At 36.9% G+C, this 17,265-nt stretch overlaps 1 protein-coding gene across 6 annotated transcripts in view; it reads left to right on the forward strand.

Annotated features, from left to right (window-relative positions):
• The window catches only part of trpm6 (transient receptor potential cation channel, subfamily M, member 6), a 166,383-nt gene that overhangs the window by 25,596 nt on the left and 123,522 nt on the right, over positions 1-17,265 (forward strand). For 5 of the 6 annotated variants that reach the window (XM_039750706.1, XM_039750708.1, XM_039750709.1 and 2 more), the window contains exon 1: positions 16,917-17,023. The exons of the other annotated variant lie outside the window; for it this stretch is intronic. In XM_039750706.1, the coding sequence (XP_039606640.1) occupies positions 17,006-17,023 (18 nt within the window). In that variant the 5' untranslated portion in view covers positions 16,917-17,005. Of the gene's footprint in view, positions 1-16,916; positions 17,024-17,265 lie in introns of those variants that run through there. 6 annotated transcript variants of the gene reach the window in all.

A 17,265-nucleotide genomic window follows, 5' to 3' on the forward strand; every position in this document is an offset into this window, starting at 1 on the left:
CTTCCGAAAGCCTTGATAAAAGCATGGTTTTGTGCACACTGAAAAGCAAGCAAAATTAGATGCATTACAGAAAGCGGACTTTGTGGCTCTTACTGGGGATCATTGGACTTCCGTGACCGTTAGTAATTCTGATTACATCTAATTACAAAATGTTCAATGAACACACTGTTTTAGCCTAATGTACAAAATAATTTTGGCTAAGGTTACTCAGAGTTTAAAGATTAAGTTGGTCAAATTACCTTTTATGTTTCTGACTTATTTTTTTAAGAAGAAAAACTGCACTTTATGTTGAAATTTTGGTTATTATTATTTAAAGACAATACTATTCTGAAAATCTACTTAAAGTACTTAAACTACCACTTTATTTTTAAGTCTGCCCAATTTTAACCAGGGATGATATTTTTGTTTCTGTTTTGAATTCAAATGCAGTTTAAAGGCTTTTTTTTCAGAAATTAAAACAGCTTCAGTTTACAATATTCATGTCCATGTCTATTATTTGATTCTGTCGCCCACTAAAACACTTTTAAATTAAAAAAAACATTTGCGATTTGGGGCAAATTTACGTGTCGATTACATACGATTAATCAAGATTAATTCTTACACAGCCTCTAATTAATTGGATTAATTTTTTTAATCGAGTCCAACCCTAATATATATATATATATGTAGATATATATATATGTAGATTTGTATATATATGTGTATATACAGTATATATGTAGATATGTATATGTGTATATACAGTATGTATATATATACTGTATGTGTGTGTATATACAGTATGTGTATAGATGTATATATATATATATATTTATATATATATGTTTATATATGTGTCTGTGTGTGTATATATATATACATACAGTATATATATGCCAGCAACACTCATGACAATGACAAAACAATTACATTGTCAATCATGTTACGTTATTATTAAAATGTTTCCTTTTCTTTTTACTTCTCCGCTGCCAATCACAGGTATTTTGCTATATATATATATATATATATACATATATATACAGATATATATAAATATATATATATATAAATAGATAGATATGACAACAACACTCATATCAATATCAAAACAATTACATTAACAATCATCTCACGTTATTTTTAAAATGTTTGCTTTTCTTTTTCATAACTTCTTTAACACACTACTTCTCCGCTGCGAAGCGCGGGTATTCTGCTAGTTTATTTATATAGCACATTTTCATACAAATGATGTAGCTCAAAGTGTTTTACAGGATGAAGAAAGAAAAGAGAAAAATATAAAAATTAGCATTAGAAAATACTAAGTAGCAAAGAATAAAGTAAACTCTGATGGCTAGAGGGACAGAAAAAAAAACCAAAAACAACTCGAGAGGGCTAGAGAAAAAAAAACAAAATCTGCAGGGGTTCCCAGGCCATGAGACCACCAGTCCCCACTGGGCATTCTACCTAACATCAATGATCTCAACCAGTCCTCATGGTTTACAGGTTTCACGTGGAAGAACTTGATGATGATGGTCCTGTGGACCTCTGGCCTTTGATCCAACAATGTAGGGACTGCATTGTGCTTTGATCGGGTGGTGGTGGCGCAGATCGCCACCACAGAAAACCAGAAAAAGAACAGTAGAGAAAGTAGGGGTTAGTGCGGATTGCGGAGCCATGATTAATTAAATGCATATACAAAATATCAGGGTTACACTGAAATGAACCTATGAGAAAGACATGTTAAAATAATTTTAAAGTGCTCTTCTGTATTAGCCTGGTGAATTTTTGTCGGTAAGCTATTCCAGATTTTAGGTGCATAACAGCAGAAGGCCGCCTCACCACTTGTTTTAAGTGCAAGACTCGAAGAACAAACACTAAATGTCTGGTAGCAACACTAGCTATGCTTTGGGCTGGTGTTGACAGGTCAGCACAAGGACAGCAAACAATTGTAAAATGCCTGTTCTTTTCTCGCCACGATTCTGGACTTTTTTGAAACAGGAACATCATACTGCTGGCTTCTTTTCCATTAGGTGGGAGGACTTAGCAAGGTCCACCTCAGTATGGGTGAAAAGCAAGACATAGTGTAATGTTTTGTGAATAGTGCGTTCTTGATATTGATGTTCATTTTTTAAAAATTACTGTGACTATCTGCAACTGTATGTTGTCATAAGCATTTTAATAATAAGTTAAATTACTAACAGATGCTTATTATTTATTTTGTACAGAATTTGAGGCTTACAGGCTAACCACTTCAGAGGAGACTCACTACTCTTCTTAGCATTCTCTGTTTGGAGATTATGGCTTTCACTGTAGCTCAGTTAAGTTCCAGAGGCAGCAAGTTTTTTTCATATGTCTTCAGGAATTTCTTTTGATCTGGCATTGCATGCTAAGGAACTTGACTCAGGATAAGTGAGGTTTACATTGATCAGGACTGATTGCATTGAATTACCTGATATTATCCCTTTAATTGGAGGGTAATTTCTTTTTCACACAGTGCCAGATAGTGTTGGATAATGTTGTTCATTAGATAAGTTAAATAACTTCAAAAATGTATTATGTGTTCACTCTATTGCTTTTAGACAATTTTCTGTTTTTTTGCTTGTCCTCATTGAGTTTTTGACAATGACTTAGAACACCCTTCTGATTTTCTTTTCAAAAAACACGTTTAATAATATAAGAACAATGAATCTAGAACATTTTCTTAAAAATCTAAAAGTATTATTTTTATCTATTAATGACCTTATGTATCTGGACAAGCTCAATTTTGATACACAGTGCATCATCAGTAGTGATGCGAAAACCCGTGGAGTTCGCTTCATTGTGAGTTCAATTGAAATATTAGGGAATTTAACTGAAATGCATTGAAGTCAAAGGGTAGGGAGGAACTGAAATAGTTTTGGGTGGATTATAATGGTGCAATTTTGTTTAAAGTGTCCCTGAGGCCTAGGGAAGCATCTGCCAACTATGATGGACTGATTATTATGGCCAAAAGTGTGACATGAGCTATGAGGCAGCAGTGCTAACAATTGTGCCACCTTGCCCCAAAAAACAAAAGATGTAGACGTAACAATAACCACAAACAAAATACAACACAATTGTTTTTCCTTCCGGGTCTAATCTCTTCTTCCTTCCTGGAAGGATGTCAATATATTTATATATATATATATATATATATCATCCTCTTTAATAAAACCCTTGTGTGCGTCCAGGTGTCCGTGTGTGTGTCTTCTGGTGAAGTGCGCATGCGCGGGGCCACAAAGCACGTGTTAAGTCTCTTCCTGTGCATTCCCTGTGCAGAGAGATACACACACAGGCGCACGCGAGTCTCTCACTCACACACACACACACACACACACACACACAGGCGAGAGACAGACACACACATAGACACAGAGGCGCGCACTTAAGAGACACACACGCGAGAGACACACACACGAGAGACACACACACGCAGGCCCGCGAGAAAGACATACACACACACGCGTGTATTGTTGCAATGTTACTTTTCTTGATGGTTTATTCAATTATGGATTTTTCAAATGTTAATTTTTTCCCCTGTGCTTAAAACTCATTAAAAAAAGTGTTTTTAGCGAGCAGCTCATAAGGCTATAGTGCAGATTCTTGCAGTGTTAGTTTTCTCTGTTGTTCAAGGTTTTCTTAGTGTTATTCAATGTTTTAACATTTAGTTTACTATTACGCTGTGCTTTCTATGGTATAGTTAACTATATTTGTGCTTAAAAACTTAAAAAAAAATATATTTACATACAGTTCATACGGTCTGGAACGGATTAATTGTATTTACATAAAATCCTATGGGGGAAATTACTTCGGTTCACGACCAAATCGGGTTACAACCTGAGTTTTGGAACGAAATATGGTCATGAACCGAGGTTCCACTGTATTACTGTCAGAAAAAATTACAGGCAATTCACGGAAATACAAACCAGTATTACTGAGAGAGAAAATTAAAGGCACAGAATAGAGTGACACATATTACAGCCACATACAAGGTCTCTTGCCATTTAATATAGACTGTTCATACAAATGTTTATGCACTACTGTTCTAGCGCCCGTTATTTTAACGGGCTTAATGTCTAGTATATATATATAGACACAAAGGGATGTTTAAAAAGTTTCCGAACTTTTATATTTTTGTTGGAAATGGTAAAGGCGGGAGGAGTAGTAATTGGGCATTAAAATGTTGGGAAAATTGCATCGCAAACAACGGTGACTATGTAGAAAAGTGATGTAATTTACTTTTGAAATTCTTTATAAATAGAGTTAAAAAAAATGCAGAAACTTTTCATATACATATATATATGTAAAATTGTGCTCACAAAATTTCAATTTCCTGGGCACACATTGGCTTTCCATGAAGTAGCAATGTGTGACTGGCATTGTTTGAATGGATACGGCTGACAAATCTTTTTTGTTTTAGGTACATCATTGCAAATGTTTCACACTTTACTCTTCTATCAAGAAGATAGAAATACCTTGTAAACAGTAACAAATCTTTCATAATGTTTAATATTTTGCAGCGTTTCATGAGTTTTCTGACTTGGGGAGGGTGAGTGGGAGGGTTCGTTAAGGTTTATTTTAACTCATAGCTGTGGCACATGGCTATTACACATGCAGACAGCTGGTATATGAAATTAGCTGTGTCACAGCAGTGAGTGATTGCTCAGGGATCAATGTTATATGTAGGTGGCAGTATTCATAATATTCTCATTTTGTGTACTGAAGTGCAACCCCGTTGAGAAATGCATAGCATGGACTTCACAGGCACCACAAATCTGGCTGGGCACAACTGCTGAAGGCTCCATACCTGAGTACTTGTGTTTCTAACTTATTTTTTAACTTTCAGCTGCTTCTTAATATTATGTGATTACCTTGTACCCCAAGGAATATGGTAAGTAGTCTCCCAAAAGTTTTCCAAACTTACATTGATAGAGGTTCTTGCACTACATCTATACTTCTTTTTATTCGGATAAGTTTTAATTTACTAAACATGTATATGCACAAATTTTGAGAATCAACTGTAAAAGCCTTACCGCATGATCCGAAACACACTGGTCAGGCGCGGCCTCAACAGAATGAGGTAAAGAGTGAGACTCTGTGGGCAATGCACAAGCTGCAGATACTGTGAGATGTGGGGCAACTGGTAGTGCAAATTGGGAAATATTCAGGAGTGCCCACTGAAATGACGTCTATGCTGATCAAGCAGGACTTTCTACCGTCCTTAGAAATCAGGGATCACTTTTTCTCACAATATTGGATTTGTGTTTCTGATATGTTTCTAGTCATCAATAAGCATTCGTTTCTTAAGACATTTTACCATTTCCCCAAAATACATCAAACAAAACATAAAACAAGGTGGCGCACATCTCGACTTTGTATATTAAAGAACAGACCTCCCAAAAGACAAGCTCTCGTATGATAAACAGAAACACATTCAGGTAAGTTTCTAGTTTTGACATTTGCTTTGTTTCTAATGTGCCTTTGGTTTTGTCTTTTAAAGATATTGGTGAATGATTTAACGAATGTTTGTGGAATGACCTTTGCTCAGCAGAATGAAGGTTAAGCAGATTAGCCAACCCTTTTAAACGACAGAAAACCTAACAAGATTGGCTGACAGTTAGTTACTGTTTAATATGTTATGATTCAAGAGGCATCTTAATTCCTTTTAAATACCTTCATTTCTAAATATGGATTGTGTTTATAAGGCAAATCAAAGCCTCCAAAAACCTGAAAACACCAACAATAATCACAGTTCTTCTACTGACACCATAAATGTTTAACTACTGCTTAATATCTCAAAAATATATGCATTAGTTACAAGTAAGCTTCATTCTCAAATATAGGTTTTTCAAGAAGGGAAAAAGTTAAATCTCTACAATTCTTCCTTTAGTTGGTCTGCTCAGTTCAAAGTAAGTGAAAGAGAAATGAATGTGCATGTTATGATGTCTAACTATTTATCCAACAAATCTTTGAACTTTGTGTTCTGGTGTTGTTTAAACAATACTTAAATCTGTATCCATTAAAATATATTACATATTGAAAACTTTGCTTCATACACTTAATGCGATTTTACCACCATCTATTGTTTCTGAATATGTCTGTGTTACTCCTGGTCAATGGATTACAGTAACAGTAAAATTTTATATCAAATAGGACAGATAAGCATTTTGTAATGTGCACTGTGAAATTAAGTTTAAAACAATGCAGAAATCAACAAAAATGCAAGAGTCTCATTTATTAAATAATTTGTTTCAGTATTCTATACAGTGATGACTTGTAAAGCTGTTAAATGACCTTCAAAACCCTTTATATAATTTTTCAGTTGTGGAGGCATTTTTAAAGGTTTATTACATCGAAGAGTTGGGGGTATTTGGTCCCACTATGAATGTCGAGTGCGCTGATAAAGGTATATTATAGTGAAATGGAGGAGAGGGGCCCCCTTTGGTGTTAAGGCCGTACTAATAAACATATTATAGCAAAGAGCGTGGGGGGAGCCCTCCATGACATGTAGAGCATGCGATAAACAAATATTTTAGAAGTGGCTGAGGGACCCCTTTAGTGTTGCATTGAGTCTGAGTGTTTGACCTGTGGATCTGTAACGTTTAAAATAATGAACCCCTCCAAGCTTTTGCAGCCCAATCTGCATAGCCCACCAGGCCTTTATAACTTTAGTTAATTGACCCAGGCCAGGAATCAGTAGCAAAAGTTTAATAGCTGGTAGGAGTAAAGGTCAAAATAACACTCCACATTGGCTTTGGTGGAAGCTGAGACAGATGAATCTTTTTGGTAATATTTCATATTTATTTGTAAAAGAATAATTGAGTTTTTTTTATCATTACCACCTTTCAAATATTAACAGAGAAATTTGTGGATATTGAACATTATGATTGATAAATTGTTTACATTGTTTAATTAGTATTTAGAGTTTTCAATCTGTCTATTTTCTCAACCCAATTGTTCTGTCCACCAGTATTTCTATGGACTAAGAGGGGATCTTGAATATGAAAAAAAAAAAAATGTGGCAAAATATGCATACTCCACATTATCTACTGGTCTACTATCCATCCATCCATCCATTTTCTAACCCGCTGAATCCGAATACAGGGTCACGGGGGTCTGCTGGAGCCAATCCCAGCCAACCCAGGGCACAAGGCAGGAACCAATCCTGGGCAGGGTGCCAACCCACTGCAGGACACACACAAACACACCCACACACCAAGCCCAATTTAGAATCGCCAATCCACCTAACCTGCATGTCTTTGGACTGTGGGAGGAATCCAGATCGCCCGGAGGAAACCCACACAGACACAGGGAGAACATGCAAACTCCACGCAGGGAGGACCCGGGAAGCGAACCCGGGTCTCCTAACTGCAAGGCAGCAGCGCTACCACTACGCCACCGTGCTGCCCCTGGTCTACTAGGTCCCTATAATAATTTGTAATGTGTTTTAATATTCATTCCCACTTGTATTAGTCATAGTTGAACTCAGTAATACATTATATGGCTACACAGAGCTGAGACTAGACAGTATGGCAGCCCATTTCAGATCACACACACACTCTCTCAATCCACAATAGGCCAGTTTAGATTTTTTAATCAACCTGCCTGTTTTTTTTAACAGTGGGATGAAACCCCATGAACACAAGTGTTATATTCTAGCAGTGAGAATGAGCAAGTGTCCCGAAGCAGGTTGGAAAATTATTAGGCCTTCAGATGGAATATCATTTAAGTGAAAGCTAGAATGAAGGTCAAAAGACCACAAATGGTCGATACACCTGGGACGAGGTAAAGAAGAAAAACTGTCAAAAAAATACAAACAATCAAAATGAGTGTCAAGAAAACAGACAAAAGAGTTCTAACACAGGAAGTGCCTTTTAGCTTTGTCTGTTCTAAGAGAGATGTGAAACAAGGGAACTAGTCCAAAATTTGGCCCCGGGTTTATACGCACAGTTATCATAAATAACTAAATAAATGATGTGATACTGGCATCAAATAATAAAATTAGAAATGGGCTCATATGTGTTTGGGGTGTGTCTGCATATATATGTTTGCTCTCTGATGGACTGGTGCCGTGTCCAAATTTTGTTCCTGCCTTGTCCCCTGTGCTAGACTGGGATAGGCTCCAGCACCTCATGTGACCCTGTTCAGGACTAAGCAGGTTAGAAACTGATTGGGTGCAGCCATGTTGTGTATTTTTTTGCAATAGGGCCTCTATGTTTCTGGATTTCATGGGCATCATCATTTTCTGTGTTTGGTTTATAAGACACTACATGGGCAGTAGGCACATGATGCATATTTACTATATTGGCAAAATTTTGTGGACATTTGACTATCACAACTTTGTTTAACATCCTGTCCTAAAACCATGGGCATTAACCTCCTTAGTGTTACATTATTTCTACTGTAAAATGTGCAAAACACAAAAAGTACAAAGTCAGAAGTGTAGAAAGTATAATAACAGTAATAATAATAATAATAATAATAATAAAAATGCTAATACTGTTTTTACTGTCAAAATGTGTTATTTTTGTGGTATATCTTGAACCTGCCTCTTATGCAAGACATGCCGATACCATTGCCCGAGTAACTCTCAGCAGTAACACTTTTGATACTTTTACAGCCTGAGTAATCTTCCGTCTAACGCTTTTGTAAGACGCGTCTATACACTTTCCCAAGTGAAGCTCGGGTCTAATGCTAAGGAGGTTAAAATGGAGTTGCACTAAATCCGGATATAACAGCCACTCTTTCTCTGGAGAGACTTTCCAGAAACGAAACACCCAAACTGAATAACTTTGAGGGGTGTCCACATACTTTTGGCCATATACTGTATGTCAACGTCAGCTATCGTATAAGATCAATGATCACAGAATCTGAACTTTGAATAATTAAAAGAAATACCTCATGACAGACTAGCATTCAAGCAAGCAAACTACTAATCAAATAATTTAGGAAAAATACTTCTTTAGTTTAAATTTAGTTGGGTTTCAAAAGTGTCTTTGATTATGCCTACTGAAATGATCTATTGACTTAAAGTGTTCAAATCTTGGCTAACATCGAAGATTAGCCCTTAAATCTTCTACAAATTTCTACATTTCACTATAAATCTAGCTAACATTCTATATTAACATAATGGACTCAGACAGAGAAGGTACCACACGAGACATTTGAATAAGGGTCCATCGTCATCTCTAATATAATCCAAGCATCCATCTATTATTCCACTTTTTCCATTGCACAGCTGGAGATTACCCTTGGAAATTATGAATGAATTTAATTGCCACTGTTTCAAACATGTGAACACAACAGACACTGTAATGAAATCTAGTTTTACTGTTGTAATATCAGACATTCCATTACTAATTTTAGAGTTCATGTTATTAAGTCAGCAGTGTTGATCTGATAAGTGCCAAGAATGTCTAAAAGTTATAAGGGGAAGTTATTATTATTATTTCTTTTTAATTTTTACAGCAGTGATAGCTGTAAAATGAAATATGGAAATGGAAATACAATAAATGAATTAGCTGCTCTGTACTGGGCAATGTTTAATTTGTATTATGTAATTCTGTGAAGCATGCCCTGCAGATTTATAGTACTCAAGATAAGACCAACCACAATTGCAAGGCTCTGTAGTTATTGTACCAGAAATAGTAATACAAGTTGTCAGCATTTTTAAAAGTAAGCCTTGTGGATAAGATATCCTTTTTCTTAATCAATACTTGGGATTTAAATATGGTTGTGTGCATTATCCTGGAGCTATTTACTCATATAGTAACTATATGCTGATAATAAAAAGCTTTTTCAGGAACATTTGCATGGACTTTCTGTGTGAACAACCTTCCCTTACCACAATCTAAAGATCTGCTGTATGGATGGACTCTGGGAATGGTGTTGCCCTGTGATAGCCTGGTGCCTCAGCCTTAACCAAGTGTTCCTTGGCGCCTACTGCTTCTGGAAATGATTATCATGATGAGGAAAAGTGGGCATTAAAAATAAATGGGCATTGTTCATGGCATTCTGTGACAGTGCCATGTGTTAAGTCACTGAGCTCTTCAGCACAACCCTTTCTACTGCTAGTTGATGTTAATGGATGTTGCATATACTTCTATAAATATAAAATCCAACATCTGTCTCCCTGTTTGTCTGTACGTCTGTCCGCTTTTCACGAGAGAACTACTTAACGGTTGATTTTGCGACTTCTCTCATTATGCTAAGTATCGTAGTTCGCTTGCAAGAGTGATTTATTTGCTCAAATCCGAGACAGATGTGGGCTGAGGGGAGGGGGAAGAATGATGTCAGGAGTGGGGAGCCGGGCAGGGCCATCCTTACTCACGCAGCAGCCTCTGTCCAAGTTGGTCTACCTCTTGTCATGTTTTGGAGCGTACCTTGCCTCCGCTTAGCTAGCAATATCTGTCTGTTTATTGATTTTTAAAGTTTGCCCTGTTTCACTACTATGCAGAAGGTGCCACTAGGGACAGTTAGCATTTTATATATATATATATATATATATATATATATATATATATATATATATATATATATATATATATATATATATATATATGCAATCTCTATTAAGTATATATTATATATATTATTTCAAACTTGATTGCAAATCATTCTGAAAAAATATTGCATACAAATGTGACAATGTAATTTTTTATCGCAAAGGTTTAACGAATGAGAAATGCTGAAATACATTTGTTTATATCAGTCTTATGCCCTACAATAGAAAAGTCAAACTGAAAATGTAGTCTTTCAAGTTTTTCAAACTCATGAAAACAAGTATTCCTAGGACTGCAGTGGGTAGAATGAGAAACATTTCATGGGGCAACCAGCTAACCTGAGTAAACCCGGCAAAACGGCTGTTAAACCGACGACAGTGATGATGATGAAGATGATATTGATAATCTGTCCTGATTTGAGTCATAGAGAGAAACAAAAACAAAATAAGAATTGTTAATGCAAATAAATAAATAAATCACAAACACCAAAAATGTTTAGCACATACGTGTGTGTTAATATACAGAATGCAGGAGTGCAGAAATTGCATGTGCATTAGTTGACGCACAGTAATCATGACATATGGAGAAAAACTGAAACCTCTTGACTGGTTTTAATAATTCCAGTATACTGTATGTGACTACAATAAATGAGATTCAACCACTGACAACACCCCAAAATGTACGAGGGAGAGTCAAGCTAAATCTAGAAAATGGGATTTAATATAAAATGGAAAGAACCTTAACAAAACTGATAATGTCACTTCTCAATGTAGTCTCCACCCTTCTCAATGCACTTGTGCCACCCGCCTGGAAGTGCCTGGATTCCAGCAGAATAAAATGTTTTGTCTTGTCCTCGCAACCACTCGTGCACTGCTTTCTTGACGGTGCCATCTGTCTTGAATCGACAACCATCCAGATGTTTTTTTAATGGTCCAAAAAGGTGGAAATCACACAGTGCAAATAAGGAGGATGTGGCAATACGTCAAACTTCAGTGGTGTTCTAAGCACTGTGTGGGCAAGCATTGTCTTGCAGCAAAAGGACTCCATGAGACAGCAGTCCCCGCCACTTGGATTGAATAGCAGGCTTCACGTTGGTCTCCAGCAAGTCACAGTAACTTGCACTTGTGACTGTTGTAACCCTTGGCATGTTGTGTTCGACAATAACTAGGGTGCACAAGTGGCTGCGAGGACAAGTCAAAACCTTTCATTCTGCTGGAATCCTTGCACTTCCAGGCAGGTGGTGCAAGTGCATTGAGAAAGGTGGAGAGTACATTGAGAAATGACATTATCAGTTTTGTTAAGGTTCATTCCATTTTCTAATAAATCCCATTTTCTAACTTTAGCTTGACTTCCTCTCATAGAAGCTTTGTTTAGATCACTGAGGAATGTCATTAAGAAATATAGAGAAATAATTTTTTTGTTTTGTTCAGTTTAATTTTTCCTTTATCTCTGCAGGGTTGTCTGATGAGTGTGAGTGTATAGTAGGTGTATAAGTGAGTGTGTCATGTGTCACCGACCCAGAGATGACATAGTTTGTCTAAAGCTACCAGGACACATGAAGGCTTTTCATGGCTCTAAATTGGAAAATTAGGTTAGAAAATAGATGAACATCTGGTAAGATGCATGTGATACATGAACTTCAATGAAATTCATGTTCAGTCAAAGACTGAAATTACACACAATATAAAGAAAAGAATTAAGCTGGATCTACTGTGCATTCCAAAGTAAAAATTGTTGTGGAAAGCAAGGGTTTCCCTCTCTGTAGGACAGTGGGTGCATACACTTAGATTTATGAGCTGGATGGAGAATTAAAAATGAACTTTATTCATCTTTCACTCTAATAAGTCAAACTCTGCCCCTACTCCAGACTACACTACAGAAATACACTTTCTATCAGCAAAGGGTGAAATTAGCTGAAAAAACATTTTTTCATAAAACGATCATTGAAAGAGGATTTTAGAATACTTTCATGTTCACAGAAATGTGGCATTTCACACATCTTTACTTTTGTCCCGATCTCCATCCATCTATCCATCTTCTTAAACAGTTCTTTACATTGCAAGATCATGGGAATCCTATTTTTATACAGTATGTGCTAGAAGGACTCAATCCCTGTGCTAGATTCAGGACACTCTCACACAAATGTCCACTTCCGCTGATATTAGTCCAGGTCAGCACTTAACCTAACTTTGGAATTTATAAGGAAACTAGAGGGCCCAATGATAACCCACGATGATATGGGAAGAACAAGTCTTCCAAGACTGTGACCGAGCTGGAAATGAAACTCATCTTGCTGGAGCTGAGAGGCAGTATGACAGTAACACAACAAAATCACAGAAGCACTGTTCGTCTTGGGGTGCCCAGAACATATACTGCTTTCAAAAGCAAAAGTCACTATATGTTTTATTTCCAGGACAGAAAAAATAAGTTATTAAATTTGCTATGTTTTAAGCACAAGTTTTTTGATGAAACATAAAACCAGGTATTTTCCAAAAGATTTATAATAGTTAATTTTAATGTATTTAGTGCAGCATTTGGAAGATACTATTGTGAACAGAAGAGACATACATTCCAAAGGACAGATATTTTGCATGCTAGAATAGAATATGATTGTTATCACAACACAATACGATAAGCTAAATTTGAGGGTCAAAAAACAAAGACTAAACATAAAGACTGCTTCTTTTTTTGGAAGATCTGGACACTAAAACAAGATATGCATGTGTGTTGTTATCTTATATACCATCTCAGGGTGCCATCACTTGTCACAGCAAACGGCGGTTGTGGTGACTGACAACACAATAGGGAAATCACAAATGGTGGTGTCTGCAACTCAAAGCAAAATAAAAGACGGTGGCTTGGAAATATCACAAAAATAAAAAATATTGCATTATTTTAGTCTGTGGTATAATTTAAGCATAAAAAACAGACTCGGGGGGGTGTCCAAAATGGTGACTCTTCAAAGATATTCAAAGAAGAATAATCTTTAATTCTTTTTGAGTAGCAGATTTTTTTTTTTTTTTAAGACTAGGAGACGTGCAATTTGTCAGAAAAAAGGAAGGTCTAAATATCCATCCATCCATTTTCCAACCCGCTGAATCCAAACACAGGGTCACAGGGGTCTGCTGGAGCCAATCCCAGCCAACACAGGGCACAAGGCAGGAACCAATCCCGGGCAGGGTGCCAACCCACCGCAGGACACACACAAACACACCCACACACCAAGCACACACTAGGGCCAATTTAGAATCGCCAATCCACCTAACCTGCATGTCTTTGGATTGTGGGAGGAAACCCACGCAGTCACGGGGAGAACATGCAAACTCCACGCAGGGAGGACCCAAGAAGTGAACCCGGGTCTCCTAAATGCGAGGCAGCAGCGCTACCAATGCGCCACCGTGCCACCAAAGGTCTAAATACTGAGAGATAAAACAAAAGTTAAAAAGCAAAAATATTAACCAAAACTCAAACCCGAAGAAACACACATTTATTCTGTTGCCCTGAAAAAAAATGTAATTTTTTTTCTCCTAACATTATGAATGTTTTGCTTTGTTAGAGAGTCCATAATCTTGGAGTGTGAACTTTCTGGTGTTAGCAACAGAGAATTGTTGGCAGCTGATCTGTAATGAAACAGCAGCTTAAAAATAACTAATAATTAAGATACAATTTTATTACATATTGAAAATTAAAAAAAACTATTACTGAAACAAGCACACTAATGAAACATGTGGCATGCAAAAACCTCAAATCATGATGCAACACTTTATATACTGTACTTCAACAATGGTCAGTGACCATGGTGTCCTCATTGTACATAAATTAAAAATCCATTAGTTAATCCTCAGGTATAAATTATACCTGTCCATTATCTGTGGCAGCAATGATATTAGTAAACACACTTCTGCAGCTACATTAAGTCAAAAAATGTAACTGAAGAAAGTTATGTGGTTTTAAGTGGCATGAAACAGAAATGAAGGCATTGCTCTTCCAAGTTCCTGGCTAATAAATGAGACTGGCTGGGCACACTAGAAGCTGATTGGACGATGGAAGCTTGTCTCAATAACTGAAATTGAATAGAATATTACATGAAATAAAATACAAAGTGTTGGATGAGAAACACAGCTCTGCACATAGCAAGGATTAGAAGGCAGAAGTTTTGTTTTGTAAGTTGTGCTATCTGTGCACTTGCTGGAGAAAAGCAACTATTTATTGTTACATTGTGGAGCTGTGTTTTCATACAAGTTGACACATGAAGAATTCCTGCAAGAGTATCCCATTGTGAGCGCACAATGAGCACTTGGTGAATAGTGGTGTATTGTTTGGTTCTGAGAGTAGTGCATTGAAATCAAAAAAACTCTTCAAACATAACCAAGGGGCTATTGCCAAAAAAGCGGTTTGTGTAGAAAGAAGACCTTATGAGTTGATGTGGCTGTTGTCACTACAGGCAGGTGTACTGCAAAGGTCACATCCTCAGTTACCACATTGCAGCACACAGAACTTTGCACTGGAGATCACATCTATTAAATACCTTTAAATAAACTTGATAATCTTCTTCTTCTTCTTTCAGTTACTCCCGTTAGGGGTCGCCACAGCAAATCATCTTCTTCCATATCTTTCTGTCCTCTGCATCTTGTTCTGTTACACTCATCACCTGCATGTCCTTTCACACTACACCCATAAACCTTCTCTTAGGCCTTCCTCTTTTTCTCTTGCCTGGCAGCTCTATCCTTAACATCCTTCTCCCAATATACCCAGCATCTCTCCTCTGCACATGTCCTAACCAACGCAATCTTGCCACTTTGTCTCCCAACCGTCCAATTTGAGCTGACCCTCTAATGTACTCATTTCTAATCCTGCCCATCCTCGTCACACCCAGTGCAAATCTTAGCATCTTTAACTCTGCCACCTCCAGCTCTGTCTCCTGCTTTCTGGTCAGTGCCACCGTCTCCAACCCATATAACATAGCTGGTCTCACTACCGTCCTGTAGACCTTCCCTTTCACTCTTGCTGATACCCGTCTATCACAAATCACTCCTGACACTCTTCTCCACCCATTCCACTCTGCCTGCACTCTCTTTATCACCTCTCTTCCACAATCCCCATTACTCTGTACTGTTGATCCCAAGTATTTAAACTCATCCACCTTCGCCAACTCTACTCTCTGCATCCTCACCATTCCACTGACCCCTCTCACATTTACACACATGTATTCTGTCTTGTTCCTACTGACCTTCATTCCTCTCCTCTCCACAGCATACTGTATCTCCACCTCTACAGGGTCTCCTCCACCTGCTCCCTACTATCGCTACAGATCACTATGTCATCAGCAAAAATTCTCTAATAAAAAAATAAAATAACAACATTAATTTACAAGTATGAAATAACTTAAGTTATTCCTTTTAATACTAATTAAAAAAATGACCCTTGACAGTTCATCCCAAGTACCATTTAAATGTTTATTGATAAAACTTGCTTTTGGAAGGCGTGAGGAGGCTTGTGACCTGCTTGTAAACTAATGTCATTGGGGTCCAGCACATTCAAATAGTAGGCACTGTAGTTATAAAGTCACATGTTCAGAGTAAATGGATATACTTACTTGCATGTTCGACCAATTCGTAAAACATTGCCCTTCTCCGGTACCACCATAAATGAGAATATATTAAAATATACAGTATAACTTTAGTTTATTTAAGTCAAGGAATCACAGTGGATAGCATTGCTTTGTTACAACTCTATATTCAGTTTTAGCCTCTTTTTGTGTATTTTCTTCATTAACTTTTATTTTCTCCTACATGCTGGTTAAGCTACTTGGTGGCTTAAAAGGACTTGGTGTGCGAGTCTGTCGTTACATGGAATGATGTCCTAAACAGGATTACCTCCTGCACTCTGCCTGATGTGGTCTAGAAAAGTTTTTCTGTGACCCAGGATTAAATAAGTGAACTCATAAAATAGATAGATGGATGTTAATAACATACTGTAATTCATTCATGATTTTCTTTAACAAAATTTTGCAATAGTTCTTGATAGTGTAGCTCTTTTATGTGCACCAATTCATTTGGCATGTAATAAAGACATTATATAATTGCTGGATTTTAAAAGGACTGCATATTAATAAAAGCATAAACCCACCGGGTTTCATGGTTCATTGTCTTGTTTTACAAAGCAGACGACATAATACTTTGGAAAAATACAACAGGAGACGTTATCTGCTCTCTTTGCCCTTTAATCTAAATTGGGTATGTGCCGTCTTGTAAAGGTGCACACATTACTTCATACTGTAGTAACTTCAAGGGAGTTCAAGGACTGCATGTGAATTTTTTTTATTATTATTGCATGGAGGAAATCACATTCACAAGCATTTCCTGGCAAAAGCATTCTGCTTCAGCTCTGCCAGATGTGTCTCTACTGCTGCTGGGTTTGTATAAGGAAAGCTGCATGGACAGAAAATTTCTTTGGAAATATTGCTTCTCTTTCTCAGACAGAGTCATTGCAGGGAGTAACCCATAATGAAGGTTCTGATGAAGGTAGTGTACAGCATGCCAGACTTTTTAATACATCAAATTGCTTTCTTAACTTTTGTAATGTTTAGCCAAAGGTAACATCTATAGTTTGTGTGTTTTGTATAATTAGTGTGAAAGGATCAGCAAAACATGTATGAAGTGCATTTAGTAGTATACGACATAAAAATAGCTAAAGGGAATATAACTGAAAATTACATCAGGGTGCATGTTTGACTATTAAAACTCTTTAAATGCTTCTGTTAACA

This window comes from Polypterus senegalus, chromosome 4, assembly GCF_016835505.1.
Source record: "Polypterus senegalus isolate Bchr_013 chromosome 4, ASM1683550v1, whole genome shotgun sequence".
In the NCBI taxonomy this organism is placed as follows: domain Eukaryota; kingdom Metazoa; phylum Chordata; class Cladistia; order Polypteriformes; family Polypteridae; genus Polypterus; species Polypterus senegalus.